We start from the raw sequence: 23,173 nt of genomic DNA, 5'->3' as shown, positions 1-23,173 counted from the left end.
ATTTTTGAGCGCCACTTTTAAAAGAGCAAATTAATATAATCGATGGGGCGGCCAGTTCCACTTGGGCGTAGCCCCTCCTTTGTTATCGTTTACTTAAATTAAATGTTTTTAATCATGAAATTTTGAGTGTAATTAATTTGAAGTACCTAGTAGTTATTTCTAATGTGTGTTTGTTGTTTGTGTTCTAATGATTTTGAAAAAAAAACTAGCGCATGAATCTCAAAATCTCAACCGTCCTGTTTGGATTAATTTCTTTGTTAATTATAATGTTTTTCATTACAGGAAAGAAAAATGACAGGAATAGAATCCTCTTCAGACCTGCCAACTCAACGTTTAGGACATTGTGTGTCGTGTTGCAGTGAATTCCGAGTGCTCCAGGGCCCTTGCTTCCCTTGTCCACTATACCAAATTCAATGGTAAGTTGATTCACCTTGACCTCACACTCTTAGAAATAGATGTTAAATGCACCCCGCTGAACCTAGCCCCCCCCCCCCTCCATTGTGAATCAATTTAACAATGGTATCCAATTTATGAACTATTTAGGAGCTTTTCATATCGAAATTTTAGGGCTCGCTTAAATCCCAAGGAATCGAACATTTCTTATGGGGTGGCCGAGTCTACTTGGATTCGCCCCCCCCCCCATCAGAATTACTTTTTTCAAATTAAATTTTGTACTGGAATTACGAGCTATTTAAGAGCTTTCGTTTACAAGTAATTTCGATTTTTGGGCGCCACTTTTAAAAGAACTAATTTATATAATCGATGGGACGGACAGTTCCACTTGGGCGTAGCACCCTCCTTTGTTTTCGTTTAATTATTTCAAATTAATTTTTATGCATGAATTACGAGCTATTCAGGAGCTTTCATTTACAAATAATTTCGATTTTTTGGGCGCCACTTTTAAAAGAGCAAATTAATATAATCGATGGGGCGGCCAGTTCCACTTGGCCGTAGCCCCTCCTTTGTTATCGTTTACTTATTTCAGATTAATTTTTATACATGAATTACGAGCTATTTAGGAGCTTTCATTTACAAGTAATTTCGATTTTTGAGCGCCACTTTTAAAAGAGCAAATTAATATAATCGATGGGGCGGCCAGTTCCACTTGGGCGTAGCCCCTCCTTTGTTATCGTTTACTTAAATTAAATGTTTTGAATCATGAAATTGTGAGTGTAATTAATTTGAAGTACCTAGTAGTTATTTCTAATGTGTGTTTGTTGTTTGTGTTCTAATCACGATACACTTACAACGGTATGCTCTTGCGCATCTAGCGTGACGTCACGTGCGAACAAAACCACAGAATATAAGAGCAAAATTACGATGCTTAGATCGACAAATCACAAGGTTAGTTGACAAATCATACTGATTTGTGTAGAGATCCTCGCGTAAGTTATTTCTGGGATTTCGTGATCGTATGAAATAAACTCTAACCAAAAACATTGGCCCTAAACATGAAATGCGGCTGTTTCAGTAAAAATTATATAATTAATGCATTATCAAAAGATCTAATCGCTCCTCCGTGTCCCTTTTATTTTGATTTTCATTATTACGCGGTAGTTTTAAAGTAGGTAAAGCATCAGGTTTCAAACATCGACATCCGCTGTTTTTAAAAGTAGGTCTAATTAAGGAGTCGTTCCCTTGCGGTGCTTCAAAACGGCTGGCTTCAAAATGTTCATAACAAATACAGGATATAGGATTAAACAGCAATGGAAAGACTTAAACACACCACTTAATAATAATGCAACACCATTTTTCAAGGTAATTTTGTCCTTACGACGACTTGCAACAATCCATTTTAGAGAAAAGTCTTCAATTTTCGGAAATCGAAAGTACCTATTTTATTTCCACACACAACCTGGCATTTTGGAATTTTCACTAATGATTACTTAGCTATCAACAAATTAATGCTTAGCTATCAACAAATTAACGCTATAAAACTCGTAAATACAACTGAAAAGGTGCAAACTGTCACGCGTGACATCTGTACTGGATTTTTCCGTGCGTAAACATTTGAATTTTGGCGCCACACGTTCGCAGGTGACGTAATGCGCAGTAGAAAACGCGTTTGAGAAAAATAATGAGCATACCGTGTGTAAGTGTATCGTGGTTCTAATGATTTTGAAAAAAAAACTAGCGCATGAATCTCAAAATCTCAACCGTCCTGTTTGGTTTAATTTCTTTTTTAATTATAAATGTTTTTCATTATAGGAAAGAAAAATGACAGGAATAGTATCCTCTTCAGACCTGCCAACTCAACGTTTAGGACATTGTGTGTCGTGGCGCAGTGAATTCCGAGTGCTCCAGGGTCCTTGCTTCCCTTGTCCACTATACCAAATTCAATGGTAAGTTGGTAAGTTGATTCACCTTGACCTCACACTCTTAGAAATAGATGTTAAATGCACCCCGCTGAACCTAGCCCCCCCCCCCATTGTGAATCAATTTAACAATGGTATCCAATTTATAAGCTATTTAGGAGCTTTTCATATCGAAATTTTAGGGCTCGCTTAAATCCCAAGGAATCGAACATTTCTTATGGGGTGGCCGAGTCTACTTGGATTCGGCCCCCCCCCCCCAGATCAGAATTACTTTTTTCAAATTAAATTTTGTACTGAAATTACGAGCTATTTAAGAGCTTTCATGTACAAGTAATTTCGATTTTTGGGCGCCACTTTTAAAAGAGCTAATTTATATAATCGATGGGGCGGCCAGTTCCACTTGGACGTACCCCCTCCTTTGTTATCGTTTACTTATTTCAAATTAATTTTTAAACATGAATTGCGAGCTATTTGGGAGCTTTCATTTACAAGTAATATTGATTTTTGAGCGCCACTTTTAAAAGGGCTAATTAATATAATCGATGGGGCGGACAGTTCCACTTGGACGTAGCCCCTCCTTTGTTATCGTTTACTTTTTTCAAATTAATTTTTATGCATGTATTACGAGCTATTTTGGAGCTTTTATTTACAAGTAATTTCGATTTTTGAGCGCCACTTTTAAAAGAGCAAATTAATGTAATCGACGGGGCGGTAAGTTCCACTTAGACGTAGCCCCTCCTCTGTTATCGTTTACTTATTTCAAATTAATTTTTATGCATGAATTACGAGCTATTTGGGAGCTTTCATTTACAAGTAATTTCGATTTTTTGGCGCCACTTTTAAAAGAGCAAATTAATATAATCGATGGGGCGGCCAGTTCTACTTGGACGTAGCCCCTCCTTTGTTATCGTTTACTTTTTTCAAATTAATTTTTATGCATGTATTACGAGCTATTTTGGAGCTTTTATTTACAAGTAATTTCGATTTTTGAGCGCCACTTTTAAAAGAGCAAATTAATGTAATCGACGGGGCGGTAAGTTCCACTTAGACGTAGCCCCTCCTTTGTTATCGTTTACTTATTTCAAATTAATTTTTATGCATGAATTACGAGCTATTTTGGAGCTTTTATTTACAAGTAATTTCGATTTTTGAGCGCCACTTTTAAAAGAGCAAATTAATATAATCGATGGGGCGGCCAGTTCTACTTGAACGTAGTCCCTCTCCTCGATATCTCCTCTGCCGACAGCGTTCCCTCCAAGTCTTCACGAACAAAAGCAATTCGGAAACTGTAGCTGCTTCGATAATGGCTCTGGTATCCTTTACGGTCCAGTTTTTGCCTTTTTTTCGAGGTGAGGTGAGGGGGGGGGGCGCTGAATCCAAGTAGACTCGGCCGCCCCATAAGAAATGTTCGATTCCTAGGGATTTAAGCGAGCTCTAAAATTTTAAGCTTGCGATATGAAAAGCTCCTAAATAGCTCATAAATTGGATACCATTCTTAAATTGATTCACAATGGTAAGGGGGCTAGATCCAGCGGGGTGTTAAACGCCATCAATACGATAGTTGATACGCGATGTGAGGCTGAGCCATGCTCTTTAACGTTTTAGGTCGTTAATAAACGTAAAGGTTATGGGTAAGTCGAGTTTAGGGATTTTTTGATACATTTTTTTATCAAAAAATTCCTAAATTCAACACTTACTGTACCTTAAGAAATACAAATCACAGAAAACATATCAGATACTGTGATTAATATTAATCTACGCATATCAACAATTAAAATTTAAATTATAGGAAAAAGTAATTGGAATTGGCAGGTTTTTGGGTACCTTTAAATATTGTGATTGACCGCTAGATCTGAATTTATTGTTAAATAACACCTTTAAAATTCATATGTATATGCATACTCAAACGATTTTGATACCTAGATCTAATAGATAGCAATCTAAATTTGGAAAAAAAGTGTTTTTATGCAAACAAAATGGAGGTATAGTTTAAGGTGACTTGCCACAATTATTCAGATAACATGCCTTATATGATCAATATAAAAATTTAATAAGGTTATGTGTTTAAACAACAAAAGTGTCGAATTTTCTCCCCTAAAACCTTTAATTTAGAGTATTTCAAGATCTAATTTTTTCGTTTTAGTGTAGTTCATCTATCCGTTATATGTTTAATTTCAGATATTGTTAAATATGATGACTTTTTAATTACTAGTTGCTGTTGCCTCTAATGAAAGCTTTTATGGAGAAGATTTCGTGTTTTCAATTCATTAAAATAATAGATTAGTAGGTGGTTTTAGAAAAATGTCATTTATTATGTTCAAAACACTCGCGCAGGAGCGGTTTTAATTTGACAATATTTTACTTTTCAGATTTTGGTGTAATGGCGCTATGCGCGTTGAATGCTGAGGATGCCGGTCCGAATTAATAAGGCTAAGGGTATGTTTTCACTTTTTAACTAAATTTAATTAAACATCAGCTATTTCTACCACAAAATGTCTAATTCTATCAGAAAAGGTATTACACTCAATGATATCAAAGGAAAATACAAACTTTTCTCAATTCATTTAAAATATTACTATACGAGTTTATTTCGTTAAATAATTAATAGTTTTCTTTACACTGACACTAACCACACAATACTCGATTAATTTTAATTTTTAAATATAATAGTTTGACCATCTTTAATTTTTCCTCTTTTTAATTTAAATTTGTTTTTTCTTTCAGATTCCAGAAGAGCAGCCTTATAAAGGTAGGATTTTTCCTTTTTCTTGCATGTGTATTTTATTTTTATGTATCTAGCAGTGGGGGAAAGTGAATAGTGCGTATAGTGACTAAAAAGAAGAACAACATTTTTTTAGCTGATCTTGTGCTGTGGTAGTAAGTGGAAAGTCATCAGCTTTTCATCTCGGTAACATAATATTGACTGCAATCGTCCTTCTCATGGTCTCTTTAGCAGCAAACGTCAGTTCACTTCATTCTTAACCGTGCAAGTATGAATTCATAGCTTTGCAGATTAAATGAAGTAAACGAATAGTTGCTGCCAACTAGACTATGAAAAAGGATTGCAGCCAATTTCGTTTCCCAGGTGTACTGTTGTATATCATTTATTATGACACCAAGATCAGGTTAATGCGGTTTCTACGTTAAAGTGATATAATCACAATGAATTGCGGATAACGTGCGGACGGAATAAACGATACACGCTTATTTTGTTGCTAGTGACAAATACCCAGTTTAACGACGTTGCATCTGAACTACTAACTCTCATGATTTTTATTGAATTTTTCTTATTTATATTATCAGTTATTGACATTTTTTATTCCGAACTAGAACTTTATAAACCGCGAAAATGTACCTATCTACGCTCCATAGTTTTATTTGATAAAAACTAATTTGATAAATCATACCTAATTATGTTGTTAAGGCGTGTGATGGATGATGCGATGGAATGATGTTATTTTTTGAAAAAACATCCAATCACATGCTTTAACAACATTGTTAGCCTAACAACATAGTTAAGTATGCTTTATAATACGGGCCATATAGGTTTCTTTAGAAACACAAACTTCTCTAGTAAATTCTAAGCTAGGTTTTAAATTATTGGACCGGTTACTTAATCGTGTGCGGAAATAGTTACGGAGTGCGGGAGTGCTAAGTGAAACAACTAGTAATTTGGAAACTGTGTACAAAGAACGAACATTTTCGGTGTCGAACTTGTAAATACACTTTTGGCAAGTAAATAGTTAGAGGCAATGGTTATAGGGCGTACTCCTTCCAGAAGAATATCCTCATTCGCTGCGAATTTAGTTGCATCTAATACCTATGGCTATGATTTCATAGTCAAAGGTATTTATACTAGTTTTCTGCACGAACGAGTCCATACAGTCATCTAGTAGGCGTTTTACTCTCTAACTTTGGTCTGACAGCTATGCACTTGTTTTGTGGGTTGTGGTTACAGTTTGATACCAAATGGTTCTTTGGTACATAATTGAAATAGGGTAAGTATGATATATTAAATTAGTTCTAATTAAGTATATAACGTTCTATATTTACTGAGTGTTCCCCAAAAACCATATATAGAGAAACCCATCAGATAACTATTTAAAGAGGTAAACTTTTACCTCAGAGCAAGAAGTTTCTTTAGGTAGGTAATGAAGTAAGTGAGTTTGTCTAATGCAGCTGAGGCCTATTGACGTAGGGAGCGACGGACGGACGAAGAAATCTAGATATACAGTTAACGATCTTTTTGAACCAAATTTTTCTCACACTTCCTCAATTTACGTAGGGACCAACGAGCAGAAAAATTTTGCCAGCTGGGAGGCGAGCGGACCGATTGACGTACGGGACGACAATGTGGAGTGACCGACGCTAAAATGACCAGTTGAGGGGCGAACGGACCGATTGACGTGTGAATTGACGGGCGTATCACCAATTTAGGGCACCAGTTATCTTTTTGGAAATATGGTAGTATATTAAAACTGACGGTGTTTTGATAAATAAACCTGTATATTTTTTAGTTACCGGATACCTACATCATTGCTGTCTTCCATACGTACAATTTCCATGCATCATCACCAAGACGAACCGCTGCGACTTTGTAATAAAATTTGATCCATTCGGAATATATCACCAACCTGGTAAGACAATATCTCTGCTTCCTTGGTAGATACTTGCACAACCAACCACTGCTTTATTTTCCCCTTATTTTTTACACCTGTTTCTTATTGTTACATAAATAATATTTGTTTGTGGTTTTATCGTTGCCATATGAAGTGATTGATCAGGTTATGACCTATGCTATTCCTTACTGGTCTTGAAAAGGAAAAGCAACGGTTTGTTCAGTTTCTTGAAATGGTTTATACACATAGCTTATATGACACTTGATACATAAATGGCTATTTCAGTTACGGCCCGGTTACTAGATTAGAATTTATTTAATTGGCTTTAATTGGACTAGTGCGTTACCTACTTTTTAATAATACCCGTTGAATGTAATTGAGATTCTGTTCGAAACATACGTTTTGTAACATATTATGACGTGATGCAAATCAAGTTTGAAAAAGAAATTGGTTCGAATGTTTAACGAGTGGTCAAAGGGATGATATGAAAGGCTTAAAAGTCAGGCGAAATTGAGTCCCTTTCAAGATAAGTTTTACGTCTTCTGCCATTTTCTTTAATATTTCGATATACAGGTTGGTCGAGGGTTCAAAGTTTCGCTGCGGCACCTTTTCTATGTAGGTACCTACCCCTTTTTGTGAGCCTTTTTTCATGGTCGACTATTGTTTAAATAAAATATAAATTCGTGACTCACCATTGGGATCTTTACAAAATCTGGAATGAAGTAAACCACAGTTTTTAATTATAACTCTTTTATTTTTTATGATAGAAAGTTCATTTAAGAAACCATTTTGTAGGTTTTACAAGAACTACAAGAATATTTGCATCAAATCTCTTTAAAATCCTTAGTTTTTAAAAGAGCGTGAGCTTAAATGGCTCAAACAAGATAGCGCTTGCATATAATGTACACGTTTTAAACATCTATACAATGCGTTTGAGATAAGAGGGTCTCCCAATATCTTTTTTATTTACGATCTATCCGATCGCCAATTCAAACTTCAAGCATCAGTTCCGGTATAACAGGAAATCTATGCAACTTTTGTTTTTAAAATGCAATGCCTATGCATATGATTCATATACAAAAAAAATGGAGAAATTCGTGATTCAATATTTAGAAATCTAGCATACCGTGTGCTATCAGGATGCGCGGCGTCTGTTATGTTCCACGGGGAGATCGTATCACGCGAAAGTAAAACTTCCAAACGAAACATTAAGTCAGTAGGCCTTTTCTGTGTGACATGGCACACTACATGCTATATTTTTTGTAATTATTGAATCACGAATTTCTGCATTTTTTTGTATATCAACCGTATCATATTTTATGTTGTCGTACAGCAAATTGTTTGGTCTTTCAAAATATTTTAAAAAAACATAGGCATTGCATTTGAAAAATAAAAGTTGAAGCATTTTCCGGTTAAACCGAAACTGATACCAAAAGTTTCAATAAGCGATCGGAGAGATCGTAATGTCCCATATAAAATTATATTTCAAACATTTTTCGTGTCTCGCCAAGTAAAAGACATATTAAGGTGGCTCTCTTATCTGGAACGCACTGTATACTTCACTTAATTTTTGTCGTCAAGAAAATTTCTGGCGAGCAATACGTTTGAAATTAAAGAAGCAAAAAATCGGTTTTACGTTGTGCTGCTTTCGGTATTATTTTGAATAGAAGGATATTTTTCACAAAATTGTAGCTGTAGGCATTCTTTTTTCACGTTTCAAAATTAAGTACCTATTCGAATCTGCTCAAACTTATAGAACATACATAAATAAAGAAAACTGAAAAAGGGTAACGACTAATTTTAATTAGGGGGTTGTTTTGTCTCACTTTTTTGCTAAAAGAAGTAGTGATCGACCTAATTTTTACGCCAAAGGTTTTTTTTAGAAAAGAAAGGTTTTTTAAATACATTTACAAATTTTCAAGTTTTTCGCGAATAACCAATTAAAGACGTGGATATCCTTTCTATGAAAAACTGGAACCTTTTGTTCGCGAATAACTCGAAAGGTATTAATCTAATAACAAAATGTATAGAACTTTTGCTTAGAATTTATTTATTTATTCGTGTGGTCAAATTATAATAAAGCATTTTCATACCCGAGATGGGGTGGCAAGTACCCCAGAGTGAAAGCGCCCTTTGGCATAATATAAATAGATACAATCACAAGAAAGATACATGCATTTTTAAAGCAATCATAAAGGGATCAAGCGAGCCCATTTAGGGGTGTTTCGGGAGAAATTTTGATTGATTATAAATCTGCACGTAACATACGTAAAAATAATTTTGCATGTCATAGACAGTCATTTGGTGGTTAAGAATCTAAGTTTTCGACCTCCCACCCCTTGTGCTTACCCCGTACCACCCCCAAAACCCATGTAATTTGGTTAGTTTCTTAGTTTTTCAATCATATCTGTTTAATGGCTTACTTTACAAAAAAATGTTGTTATCAAAAATTATAGACTATAAGACTCTACACAACTTTTATATACACTACTTTTTTGTGAAATGTTTTTTAAAAAAGATATACTTAGAGCTTGAGAGTTGGTTATATTTTTAAGAATTCTGAAATTTTTATGTAAATGTTTTAACCAAATTTTATCTTTATCTCTATAATTAAGAGTTTTATGAGAAAATATCTTGAATTTATCGTGGTATAAATCCCCCTACCCTGCACCCTTACCATAGGGGATGCATAATAATGAAACTTGCAACCCTTGCTAGTGAGGACATTTGAATCACTGTGAGATTGTAGCGCTTTCTAATATACGTTTGAAATTAAAAAATTGTTTCATTTTAGTCTAACTTCACCCCCCCTCCCCCTCTGTACGAACAGATTTTAAACGTCAGAGACTACAACGTTTATTACATATTATATTTTCTAATCCTCTTTAAATATCTATTCCTACCGCGGTGTGTGTGTGGAGGGGGGGGGGGGAGGATGGAGCTGAACCAAACTGTCATCATTTTTTTGTTTCAAACGTATATTAGAATCGCTAACAATCTCACAGTGATTCAAATATCCCCACTAGCAAAGGTTGAAAGTTGAATTATTATGCATCCCCTTTGGTAAGGTTGCAGAAGAGGGAGATTTATACTACGATAAATTCAAGATATCTTTTCATAAAACTCTTAATTATAGAGATAAAGAATAAAATTTGGTTAAAACATCTACATACAAATTTTAGAATTCTTAAAAATATAAACAACTCTCAAGCTCTATATCTATATATTAATAAACATTTCACAAAAAAATAGTGTACATCGAAGTTGTGTAGAATTTTATAGTCTACAATTTCTGATAACAATATTTTGTTGTACAGTGAACCTATAAAAAGATATGATTGAAAAACTAAACAACCAACCAAATTTCTTTGGTTTTAAGGGTGGTACGGGGGAAGCACAAGGGGTGGGAGGTCGAAAACTTGGTTTTTTAACCACCAGATATTCTTCCATGATATGCAAAAAAAATTGGAACTACTTCTCGTTTTGCAGGAAATGGTCCATTTTCAGTCTCTATTTCCCAGACTACTACTGATCATTTTAGAGATGCTTAGGAAGGAATTGTTTAAATATTGTGATTAATAATAAACTGTTCCAAACCAATTGACCAACGAGCGAGAAACACAGACGGAAGAACAGAAATCACCAAAATGTAATCAGTTATTCCTTTGACCATTGTTTACCTATTACTGAACACAGCATGGGAAAATTCAAAACCATTCGCGAAATATCATGGACACAAACGGACGGACAGAAAGTCCCAATTGCTTGGTCGCTTGTTAATAAGAATACAGGATCGTCCATTACAAATAATCTTCAAACCTACTTGCCTTCCTTTGGAAATCGTAATGGGGAAGCGCGAATTAACGAGTAACCAGGCTCATTTATAATTTTGGGTTTTCTGCCCGTCCGTCTTTGTACATGATAACTCGCGAACGGTTTCGCATTTTTCAATTCTGTTTTCAGTGATAGTTAGACAATAATTAAGGGACTAACTGATGATATTTTGGTTATTGGACTTGTCGCTCGTTGTCTATATTGGTTTGAAACAGTTTAGAATTTCTGATCAATTATAAAACTATACAGGGTGGTGACTTGCGTAGCGCATCATAAGGATTTCAATGTAAAATTAATAACATGCGATTATTTACTCCCCAAATTATTTTAGAGCAAAAATGTATTAAGGTTTTTTGTAGAAATAAATTTTTTTCGTCAATCAGCCGTATTAGTTTTCAATTTTTTGCATAATAAAGACAGAAAATTGGAAAAATAAAACCCCCATCTTTTTCAATAATCTGTGATGCCATGGAATTTCATAATACAAAAACTACGCCAATATCCGTCATGCCATGGAATGTCTGCTATAAAACAAATCAAATTCTATCAAAAAGTATTATATTTAGAACAGCGAATTCAACATAAAGAAAGACCAAATTACAAAAAACGGTTTCCTAATATAACAATTTGCAGTAAATGTTCGAATAAATCACCATTAACTGCAAGATAGTAACCAAGTCGATCATAATAGTTATTTGTACAACTAGTTTTGAAATTGATACTTTTTTGCATGAATTTGCAGTTTGATAAATGAGCGCGAAGCCCGAGTTAATCAAGCAAATTCATGGAAAAAAGACACTTTCAACACGTGTTGTACACGAAATTTTTTGCATAGTGATCCATAATAACCGAGATAATAAGTAATAACCCACAATTGAATAATTTGATTGACATTCACGATTTACTGTCACTCAAAAGTGGATACTATTGTTCGTCTTCATAGACAGGGCTAAACTCCATGGAAACGCATAGTAAAAATCGTGAAAAAAGTACCACTTTCCATACGATTTTTCGTTTAAAAAAGTCCGATAATTTCATCACTATGTAAACAAATCCATTTCGAATTGCTGCTAATTGATAACTGGATCTCTTTTGTTTTAGAAAATTCCATGGCATTGCAGATTATTGAAAAAGATGCGGGTTTTATTTGTCCAATTTTCCGCCTTTATATGAAAAAAATGTAAAACTAATACGGTAGATTGGCGTAAACAATTTTTTTGTACAAAATACTTGAATACATTTTTGCTCTAAAATAATTTGGGTGGCCAATAATCGCATGTTATGAATTTTACATTGAGAGTGTAAGTTTGATAGAATTGGCGACATGGATGCAAAATTTTGGTGGGTTGCACGAATTGAATTCTCTAAACACTATTTTCTTATCATTCCGGTTCAATCGCAAGTGGCCATAAATTTCAAATTTTATATGAGATTCTACAGACAACCCTGTATTCCTGTATAAATTATTGAAAACAACCTATCAGGTGTAAGATTGGCTGTAGTGTTAAAAAGTTTGAAAGCGTACAGGGCCTATATACCATTTAAATTTCGAAATGTATGGTCCTGTTCCTGTCAATCCGAAAGTGATAGAAAGATACTATTTCGAGCATTCCATTTGTTTTTACTTAGGTATAATATCACCTACCAAAATTTCATATTCGGATCTCTAGTTTTGCCAAGGTGTATCTATTTTCATCAAATAATGTGTATTTCGATTCCTCTTATTTAAATTAATGCGATTCTTATTGGATATTTTTAAAGTTGGTTTGATGTAAAATTCTCCTGCTGTGTGGGCAACACACATTGCAATCTATGCGTCAGTGTGCGCAATTTTTTTGAATTTACCTTGTATATTGGCGCCGGCGCCAGTAGAGTGGCGTTATCTGTTGAGTGCGACAAGCAGCATCGTAAATGAATACATGTTGCGTCAATCAAAACAGTCGGTCAAAACACGTCCTTGTAGGTGTAGTAATTTTAAAAACACCTTAAAATTGTGGACATTTGCGTGATTCACGTGTGTACTGCCACTATTTCTCATTAACGATATTAACAAATCGTTCAGTTATGTGTAAAGTGCGGTTTACTCAGCGAGAATCTCTCTAATTATTCGGTATGTAAAACGTGCCAAAATCGTGCCTTATTTCAGTTTTCTCGCTTCCAAAATATCATTACCGTTCGCGAAAATGTGCTAATCCCATGGAAAATAATCTAACATTACTTTTCGATAAACATAACCTTATTTTGGGTGTCGCCTATGTTTACTTAATCTACAATTTTTCTTTTGAAAGCACTTCAATTACTTTAAATAGCGTGTTTTTAATGATTTTTAAGTGGTTTCAAAGGAAATAGCATTATTAAGTGTAATGAAAATATTATCAACATCTGTTACGTCATAACATGTTTGTTTTGCGACCGAATTTTTTTGCTCAACACCCACTTTCTACCCAATTCTTTGATATCGTCGTAATGAACTTGCTCCAATTACCTTCGAGGGTATCTCTTGTTAGTATTGAGCAAATGTGCGGTTATGCAACTGTCTGACATCATATGTAAATAAATAAAAACGTGGAAGACGTCATTGCGAAATCTGGTGGCAAAACAATTCAGGTTTTTCTTTTAATTGCAAGGTACCTACCATGAATGAAGTGGCGCCGAATGCGATAAACAGCGCCACCGGGGGCCCACCGGTCAATCCCCTAATCGGCGCCAATATTGTCAAGGAGGGATGGCTTTATAAGAGAGGCGAACGTATCAAGAATTGGAGACCGAGGTAAAGTATCCGAACTATGTTTCTTTCGGGAAAAGTGTGCGATTCTAGTCATTGCGTAGAAATGTTCAAGGTACGTCCTTTCCATTTTGATTAAGTGTTTACACCGACTGCTAGATAACTTATCTCACAAAAACAGCTTCTATCAGTTGTTAGACGAACGTAATGTGCAAAATATCCAAAATCATCCGCACTGGTTACGGTGCCTTCTGAAAGTACCAAAATCAATTATCAAAAATATATTCTTTCAACATTTCTGCTCAACAGCAACTAAAGAAAATCAGAATATTAACGAATAATCAATTTGCCAAAAGTAGTCATCTTAGTGTCACAAAGAAACAGAATCTCTAAGTACTTTATATGTTAAGAAATCGCACGTTGACGTTTATTAAGGACTTGACAGGTCCTTCTTGAAATTGTGCAGTTGGAAGGTCTAGGAACTAGCTCTCTCTCGAAGAAAAACTGTAATTAATTTGGGTTCAAATCGAAGATCTCCGAAGTCACTAAATATAATCAAAATAGGTATGTCCCTGAAGCGGTTCCGGAAAACATGGTTGGCTGAGTAGAGCAACCCTGCCTGAAACCCCTCCCACTTAAAAATAAAGACCACAAATAAATAAATTTAAGAAAAATAAAATTTAAAAAGAAAAATTGTTACAGGAATTTCTCCAATACTGTTTTCAGATTTAAATTTTGATCGCCCTTCTACAGGGTGTTTTCAAACTACTAATGGTCTATTTTAATAACTTCATACCCGATTTTTTCAAATAAAACATTTTTTTGCACTTTCAAATGTCGAAAATCATTTCATCAATCAACATTTTGGTTTAAAATAATGTTTTCCTCGATGTTTTCTTCTCTTAAGAACCAATTATTCAAACTAGATAAACTGTGCAGTAAGTCCTATCTGGCCAATCCTCGATGTTTACAGAGAATTTTAACTGTTGTAACTTTGGAGATATTAGAAAAATGCTCGGAAAAATGTGGAGAGGAATTAGAGTCTAGACTTCCCTGAGAATACTCAACAATTACTAGAAAAATTAATTTTATGTCACGTGATTCCATTTTGGTGCAGTTGTAAATATACAGAGTGTTGAATTTGAAAAATACTAACTTTGGGTTAAATCTCAGAAACGGTGGTCCAAAACTGTTTTTTGACTACGCCACTGGATTCTACGTAAAAATATCTAAAGCATGCTGTTTTTACCTTTTTTCTATCTTACTTGGGTAGCAAGATACCGGGTGATTCATTAGAAGTGAGGACAATTTGAATTTCCCGCAAATCAAAAAAATTATGAAGTTGGTACAAACTGATGATCATTTATTTAATTGCAGTGGTGTATCATCATACTTTCAGTAAATCGTTTACTTATTTATAATCTACAAATACTGCTTCTGTTTTACCACAAATTATAAACTAAACACTAGACACAGTCACGTTTCTTACATATTTTAGTGCATCAACTCTAAAAATTGTTCAAAATGGAAAAAGTAATAAACCGCAAATGGCACACAACAATTAACGGCGACACTGGTTTCTTAAATGACAGTCATGACAGATAAAAATTACTAACAAAATTCAAACCGTCAATCTAATAATGTCAAAAATACTAAAACCTTACGCGCGAAATTCAAGCGTTCATCACTTCTAATGAATCACCCGGTATTATGATAACATTCCAAAAAGTCAATTTTTTTTTCTACCTGTATCTCAGAGACAAAGATAGCTAGATTGATTCTATTTGTGGTATTAAAAGATTCACAAAAAAGTGGATCGAGGTCGCGAAAGCCGCTCTTATCTTTCAACGAAAATAGGCCACTGTACATTAGGCATAACGAATGTAGACCGTCAAAAACTTGTACTTTCTTAATTAAAATGTTTCTGGTTCTGTATTATGCATACAGTGTTTCAAAATGAGAGTTTTACAGATACTTTGTGCTGCTCGACAATGGCGCTTTAATTGGATTTAAAAATAAACCCGACGTCAACTCGATGGGCGATCCTCTTAACAACTTCACGGTCAAGGGATGTCAAATTATGTCAACGGACCGACCCAAACCATACACCTTCATCATTAGAGGCTTGCAATGGACCACAGTCATAGAACGCATGTTTCATGTGGACGGCGAAAAAGAAAGGTACCTACCCCACCTCCTAATCCCCACAATTAACAACCTGAACTGTTTACAGGGAAGATTGGCTAGCGGCAATTAAGATGGTTTCCGAAAACTTAGCGTCCGAATGCGAGGATGTGGACATGGCGTTCGAGAATCCGATGGTGGAGGATTTGTGCGAGAAGTTCTCCAGACAAGGCACGTCCAATTCAAAAACCAGCGGAAAGCGAAAGGTCACCTTGGAAAATTTCGAGTTTTTGAAAGTTTTGGGTAAGGGCACCTTCGGGAAAGTCATTCTATGTAGGGAAAAGTCGACGCGGCGGTTATTTGCAATAAAAATTTTGAAAAAAGAAGTGATTATTCAAAAAGACGAAGTTGCTCACACCCTAACCGAAAGCAGAGTGCTGCGATCTACAAATCATCCGTTTTTGACCGTATGTACTTATTTACCGACCGATTTTGTTTTAACGCGTGTTTTAGTCATTGAAATATTCGTTTCAAACCAATGACCGCCTTTGCTTCGTGATGGAGTATGTGAATGGGGGCGAGCTATTCTTCCACCTGTCCAGGGAGAGGGTCTTCTCGGAGGATCGCACTCGATTTTACGGCGCCGAAATTATCTCCGCACTCGCCTATCTGCATTCGCAAGGCATCATTTATAGGGACCTCAAATTGGAAAACTTGCTGTTAGATAAGGATGGTCACATAAAAATTGCCGATTTCGGACTTTGTAAGGAAGATATCACCTACGGACGTACGACGAAAACGTTTTGCGGAACGCCCGAGTACTTAGCGCCTGAAGTTTTGGAGGATAACGATTACGGGAGAGCGGTCGATTGGTGGGGAATTGGGGTCGTTATGTACGAAATGGTGAGTTGGTGGTGGTGAGTTTGAATCCATTCCGAATAGGGTGTTTTAGATGTGTGGTCGGTTGCCGTTTTATAATCGTGACCATGATGTGCTATTTACTTTAATTATTATGGAAGAAGTTAAGTTCCCACGCACTTTGAGCGCTGAGGCGAGGGATTTATTAGCAGGTTTGTTAATAAAGGACCCAACTCAACGACTAGGAGGAGGACCGGATGATGCCAAAGAAATTATGGTTCATCCATTCTTCACGCCTATTAATTGGAGAGATCTGGAACAAAAAAAGGTGGGTTGAATTGAACTAACGCTATTTGCGATTCGAATTAAGGATGAGACCTCTAGCGTCAATAAAAAGAACTTAAAAATGTGAACCAATTTCTGAAACGTTTAAATAGCTACTTCTAGTCTAAGATCCCACATAAGGTCAACCTTCTGTTTCCTGAGTGAAATGCATTTTTTAGCAATCTTGATATGTAAACAAACACATTGCAAATGGGTTGCACCCGGGCGGCTCGAATTCTTTTCTTTGGTACAAAAAATTTCTTTCTTGTGAAATTGTACTAATTTGGAAGTGAAATGAGGGTTATCCTGCTGTTTGGAATTAGCTCGAACACGCAATTAGCGGTATTTTCTAATTACAAATAAAGATAACAATTTATCATTCAATTTCTAATGTACTCGTACAACTTTTACAACAACTCCCAACAAAACCCTTAGCTTTAATACTTTCCCTTCGAAATTAGTAAAAATAACAATTTTTCCCAGATTCCACCCCCTTTCAAACCTCAAGTTACGAGCGATATAGACACGCGATACTTCGACTCTGAGTTCACGGGCGAAAGCGTCGAACTGACGCCGCCCGAACAGTCCGGCCCGTTGGGAGCGATTCAAGAGGAGCCCTACTTTCCCCAGTTTAGCTTTCAAGATTTGTCTTCCACCCTCGGCAGCTCTGCGCATATTAGTAGTAGCATCAGTAGTGTAGCTCCTATGCAGTGACCTATAGTCGATTAGACGACGGTAAGTCGATCGGTAAATCCATGACCACCGCGCGTTCTTGTAGAAATCGTACTTACGTGTGAGGGGAAGAGGTGTTACTTTAAAAATGAACGACTGTTGTTGCATACATTTGTGATATTTTTCACGTACCGCATAGGAATTACCTAATTTTAATTTTAAGATTCGCCCACTGGTAGATGACTGTCTTTGTATATACAAATCTGTATATAACTTTCTATATTAAATAGATATAGTCGCTTCCATTAAAATTATGTACGGAGACTCCGATTATTTGGGAAATTTTAAGGAAGTGGGATTGTTGGTATCAAAATAATTAATATTTTGTAAAAACTTTTTGGATTTTGTAACTAATTATCTAGGTAAGTGTGTACATAGGCTCTATGTAAACTAAATTAGCTGTAATTATGGGGGTACTAGTGTACTACTACTTTGATTTAATTAAGTTTTATGCTGCCAAAATGTTCGTTTACTAACAAAACTTAGACCTCGCTATAGATTAATTGCCTTTAAAAGGTAGGAGTGTCTTAAAAGATTAGTTATGCCTAGCAAAGTTATATACCTAGTAATAATTTATATAGACAAAGTACCCCGTTAAATAATTTGTTGTGAAACTACTTAAATTAGAGAATGTTGTAGATGCTAACGTTACAAGTGCAACTTGCTAAGTATACTGCAAAAGTGTTTTTGTTTTTCTTTGCTTCACAGATTTATATAATTAGTGCAAGTATTTATTAATATTTACCTATTGATACTTTTGTACTCGGTATGCCTAATAAAGGAATTTCTAAAGAAATGTATACGATAGGACGGTAGAAAATATTTATTGTGCATTGGGTTGATTGTAGATTTTATATAAGGAAAAATTTGAAGGTTCCCAACTTTGTTATCTGTTTCTTTTTTACATTATATAAATAATATATGTTTGGTGCTTGTTAGTACGAAAAAATATATTTACTTGCACATTATGACATTTTGTAAAATGTGTTTTATTTCTTTCAGCTGTAGATGTGGGCCAATTTGGATTAGTATTTTTCCTACGTTTATGTGCTTTGTACTATTCTACTCTAACTTGCGTACATTTTCAACTACTAAATCATTCCATCTTATGGATTATACTTTTATATATGAAAAGAGTGTGTATGTGACATTTTGCTGTAATGAAACAAAATAAAAATTTTATATTACCCTTTCTGCAGAGAGCAGTTAATCTGTACTCTTTGTTTGATTAACAAACTGGTTGAACTCTTCGATATTACTATAATAGTCCTTCATATGTACCTTACTTTGCAACAGCAAAATTCAAAGTACTTACCACCAAAATTGTAACTAGCACTAATAAAGGCCAAGACAATGGGCTCTTAAGGGATGTGTAATTTTATTGTAATGACAATTCGACTCCTGTATAAAAAATCGCATAAGCGGCAAAAGTTAGCTGTAACTTTTCCAGCGACAAATGTTTTCACTTATTTTCGAACCAATTATCGCATTATTCTTTCCCATATGACTAGTTTGACGTCTGTCAATAATTAATTAGTTTGGTGAATTTCTTGTGCGTTAAATTGTCGTGCTGAATTACACTCGAGGTTCATATTTAAACCGAGGAAATTTGTGTTGTTGCAATTCAGACCTGTTGCCTTTTAGCAATTCAAAAATCTATCAACTAATAAAAATGCAGCACCAAAGTCTAATTGCTAGGCAACAGATTTTCATTACCTGAACAACCCAAATTTAGTCTGTAAAATACAAACCTCTTGTGCAATTATAAGTGAAAAATTGCTCTTACACCACGTATACCCTACACAAGATACGAAGTCAAAATATGCTTTCATAGCCATGTGCACCCGAATTTTAAACAAATTATGCAATATATCATTACCATTAGAAAATTACAATCCTAGCACTAAATGAACGGCAGGACAATGGGCTTTTTTCTTAAAGATTGTGTAATTTTAATGTAATGAAAAGCTATTCTTTTAAATAGGGTTGCTTTTGAATCACATCCTACTGGAGATAAAAATTGGATGTAGGTACCTATCAAAATACTAGAAACCCTTCTGTAGGTCATTTTCAAACAAATTATACATCTAGCACTACATGAAGGTCTGGACGACTGATTTCCTCCTAAAAACTGTGTACTTTTGATGTAATGAAAAGTTACTCTTTTAAGCGCAATTGCACAGATATAATTGAACCACTTAAAACATATCAACAGAAGATGCACATCAAAAAATTATTACCTACACCCCGGCTTTTGTAGGGTACATAAACCCGAATTTTAAACAAATGTACGAGGCTAGTCTCTAACTTTGAATAAATTCCGTAAATCGGAAGGTTTTTTCAGAAATATGCTCAGACCCGTCGATTGCTATTTTAAACTGCGCTCTTGAATGTGATAACATTTTATTTTATACGACTTTAAAATCTGTTACGAAATATAGGATTTTCTTGATCAGAGAATTCGTAGCTCCTAGTCCATCTCTTCTGTTACTCCATTTTCGCATCCATAACATCGCTTTACTTCCATCTCACACTAATTTTTTCTTCCCCCACTTCCAAAATAGCCCTTGCAATCAGTTTTATCATCTTATTTGCTTTATTGCGTGCCTGTTCATCTTGGTACACCACTCATTCATTGTAACCGTCTAATGTGAACCCTTTTGGGCTAGTACTACCCAATTTAGTTACTAAATTACTCGCCACTCGACTAAATTACTGTCCTAATTCGAATCAAGCTTTAGTGATACTTATTGCTTTATAATTAACAGGTTTGGTTGCGTCTTTTCCTGGTTTTGGGATCGGAATAATTATTGCTTACCTCCAGTTATCTGGGTAATTTTGTTATAAATGGTTAACAAGTTTTTCGTAGGTAGAGGTTTTAACATACCGTCAACCGGGGTTATATCTGACGATATTGTAATTGTTTTGTTATACGAAATTAAAGCTATTTAAGACATCTATAGTCTATAGCAAGAAGTTAACCTAGTAAATATATTTAAATAAATAAATCTTCTAAAATTTATAACGGTTTTTCTTTTTTTTTTTAAAAAGCCCCAGATTTGGGTAATTTCGGACGATTTATTTTTTACATTGAAAAAATACGTTTCGAATCAGGGCTGGGCAGTATTCGATTTTGTAAATACTTTTTAGTATTCAATCCTTTAAAGTATTCAAATACTTTGTAATTAAATACTTTTATGGAAGCAGTATTTGTTTTTGTAACTCAAATACTTTCACAAATATTTAGTATTCGAATACTTCGCAAAGTATTTGGATACTTTGAGAAGTATTCGAATACTTCACATAGTATTTGAATCTTCCTTTTTTTTTACCAAAATTCGACTACACCAAAATTTCTCGGGAAAACACTTTTTCTTATTAATTTTGGTGCGTAGAATCGAAAACAATTCGTACGTTTTCGATTAGACCTCTCAATAAAAAGTTATGGACAAAAAACAAATTTCGAAAAAAAATTCAAAGGGCTGTAACTTTTGATCTAGTAGCCCAATCTTCAAACTGTTTGAAATTATGGACTCTCGATCGATCTCGATCTCAGACAATTTTTGTTTCCCGCCTCAAAAAAAGGCAGTACTTTTAAGTTATTCAAATATTTGAGAACAATTTAGAAATGTTTAGGGAAAGTTTCCATTGTCACAAAATCAAATATAAAAATCTGAATACCGAACTCGATAGTCTACGTAACTTAAAAACAATAGGGACCTTTCTTATATCCTTAAGACCATGTGTACCAATTTTCAAAGCGATCGCACGTTTCTAAACAAGTTATCGTGCACACGGACAAACGGATGGCCAAAAATGGATCTGCTCCAAAATCGCTAGGATTAATTTCAGAAAGGCGTACGTATCATGTGCACGACGTACGATCGCTTTGAAAACTGGTACACGTATTCTTAAGGATATGACTGGTATAAGAAAGGTCCTGGTAGATACCTCCTATATAATAATAATACGCTTTACTCTCCTTAAATTTGTATATAACATGGAAATATAAAAAAAGCTAACCCCATACAAAGTATAACTTGATTTTTTTAGTAGTATTAAGCCTTTTATCTAGTATACTATTTTAAATTTTTAATGTATTTGAGTGACAAGTATTCGAATACTTTTCAAAGTAAGATAATGAAATACTTTTCAAAAGTATTTGAATACTTATTTTTTAAGTATTTGAATACTTTTCAATGTATCTGTATCTAGTATTCGCTTGTGCTGGACGTAAAAGTATTTAGTATTCAAATACCTTTGATTTGTATAAAGTATTTACTATTTAGTATTCAAATACTTTTTGAAAGTATTCTGCCCAGGTCTGTTTCGAATCTACTATACTTATTTGGGATAGGTTTGCTCTAAAACCTTTATCGAAAATTTTTAAACGTCCATGCCATATGAAGGTGTTAAAATAAAAGCGATATTGTAGAAATAAACGCCTTTATTAATGGAATGGATCCCCAAAAAATTAAACACAGAAATAAACGTCAAACAGATAAAAAACGAAAAGTAACATTCTGTAAAATATAAGTAGGTAGATAGGTATACCTATATGTAGTAGGTACCATTGAATAATTCACTCAACGGTGGTACCTATTTATTCTCTTATAAGTAACTCTGTAACTGTAGACCTTCAAACACATGTACATACGCCACAAGCCACGATGGATTTTAGGTGCACGTGTTGAAGTTTGATTTTGCTCTTGTCTTCAATTACGTTTGGAAAAATAATAAGGAATCTTTTTGACCTTTGTAAAATCTAAGGCAAATCACAGCAATGTATTTTTTTGCAATCTTTTCAATTAGCGCAACGAATTTTTTTCCTGTTTTGTCCACAGTTTGGTAGGTCACTGGTCCTAACAGTCACACGATCTTCTCCTGCTGTCATTTCGAATCTTCTCCTCCCCCAAATTTTCGGGCCATCACAGACGCTAACTATTCAAACATTCTTGCAGTTTTCATAGTCTTTTCCTAGTTTTATCGAACTTTCAGACGGTGATGTTGTAGGTGGTGCTCCTCTTGTGGTTGTTGCCGTAATATATGTTGAGTTATCCAAAATCGATCCATTTTGACTTCCCAATCTCCCGTGCTCCGTTTTTTTTTAACTTCTCTTGCTTTCTTGTACCATTCTTTGCACTTGGCCATTTGAGGCTGGATGGTAGGTACGACTAAATAACTCGAGTATGTAGGATTCCATTCTTCCTAGTCCACAATTGGAATTCTTCTGACGCAAACGAACTTCCATTGTCATTTACAATGACCTCCGTAATTCTATGAGTTGCGAAAATAAGCTAGCACCCAAATCTACTTCAAATTCACATTCCCTGTTATTAACAGATAACAAAACCCGATATGGCGCTTCACCTTGCTCGATATTGTGGAGCCCTAGAATACATTTGTCGTCATCAGACACATCGCTGTTCATCACTTTTACATTCGATTTTACTAAATATTGTACGCTCTTATTTGGATTCTTGATTTTACCTACCCTTTTTTTGTTTGTTTGATTGCCTTTAGCACGTTTCTTCTTCGCTACGTAAGCACGCTCTAAATGCCTATGCTTTGAACAGAATCTGCACTCAGCATCCCAACGACACGTTGTCTGTGCACATCCAACCCTTCCGGGTATTTGACTC

The 23,173-nt window shown here is 34.9% G+C and overlaps 1 protein-coding gene across 2 annotated transcripts; it reads left to right on the top strand.

Annotated features, from left to right (window-relative positions):
* The first annotated feature begins 304 nt into the window (after window positions 1–304).
* LOC116168187 (RAC serine/threonine-protein kinase-like) lies at window positions 305–18,499 on the top strand. 2 transcript variants are annotated; one of them, XM_031483870.1, is made up of 11 exons: window positions 305–416; window positions 2,209–2,342; window positions 4,685–4,751; window positions 5,040–6,779; window positions 6,833–6,952; window positions 13,396–13,538; window positions 15,465–15,674; window positions 15,727–16,084; window positions 16,131–16,520; window positions 16,570–16,803; window positions 17,283–18,499. In XM_031483870.1, exons 6-11 carry the CDS (start codon window positions 13,405–13,407, stop codon window positions 17,511–17,513), a joined length of 1,557 nt encoding a protein of 518 aa, XP_031339730.1. In that variant the 5' UTR covers window positions 305–416; window positions 2,209–2,342; window positions 4,685–4,751; window positions 5,040–6,779; window positions 6,833–6,952; window positions 13,396–13,404; the 3' UTR covers window positions 17,514–18,499. The 2 variants fall into 2 exon arrangements, with proteins under 2 accessions (XP_031339730.1, XP_031339729.1); XM_031483869.1 differs by lacking the exons at window positions 305–416; window positions 2,209–2,342; window positions 4,685–4,751; window positions 5,040–6,779; window positions 6,833–6,952 and adding an exon at window positions 12,678–12,878.
* Window positions 18,500–23,173: the final 4,674 nt, after the last annotated feature.

The sequence above is a fragment of the Photinus pyralis genome, unplaced genomic scaffold, assembly GCF_008802855.1.
Source record: "Photinus pyralis isolate 1611_PpyrPB1 unplaced genomic scaffold, Ppyr1.3 Ppyr1.4_LG4, whole genome shotgun sequence".
In the NCBI taxonomy this organism is placed as follows: domain Eukaryota; kingdom Metazoa; phylum Arthropoda; class Insecta; order Coleoptera; family Lampyridae; genus Photinus; species Photinus pyralis.
This window is presented reverse-complemented; position numbering and strand designations above follow the sequence as displayed.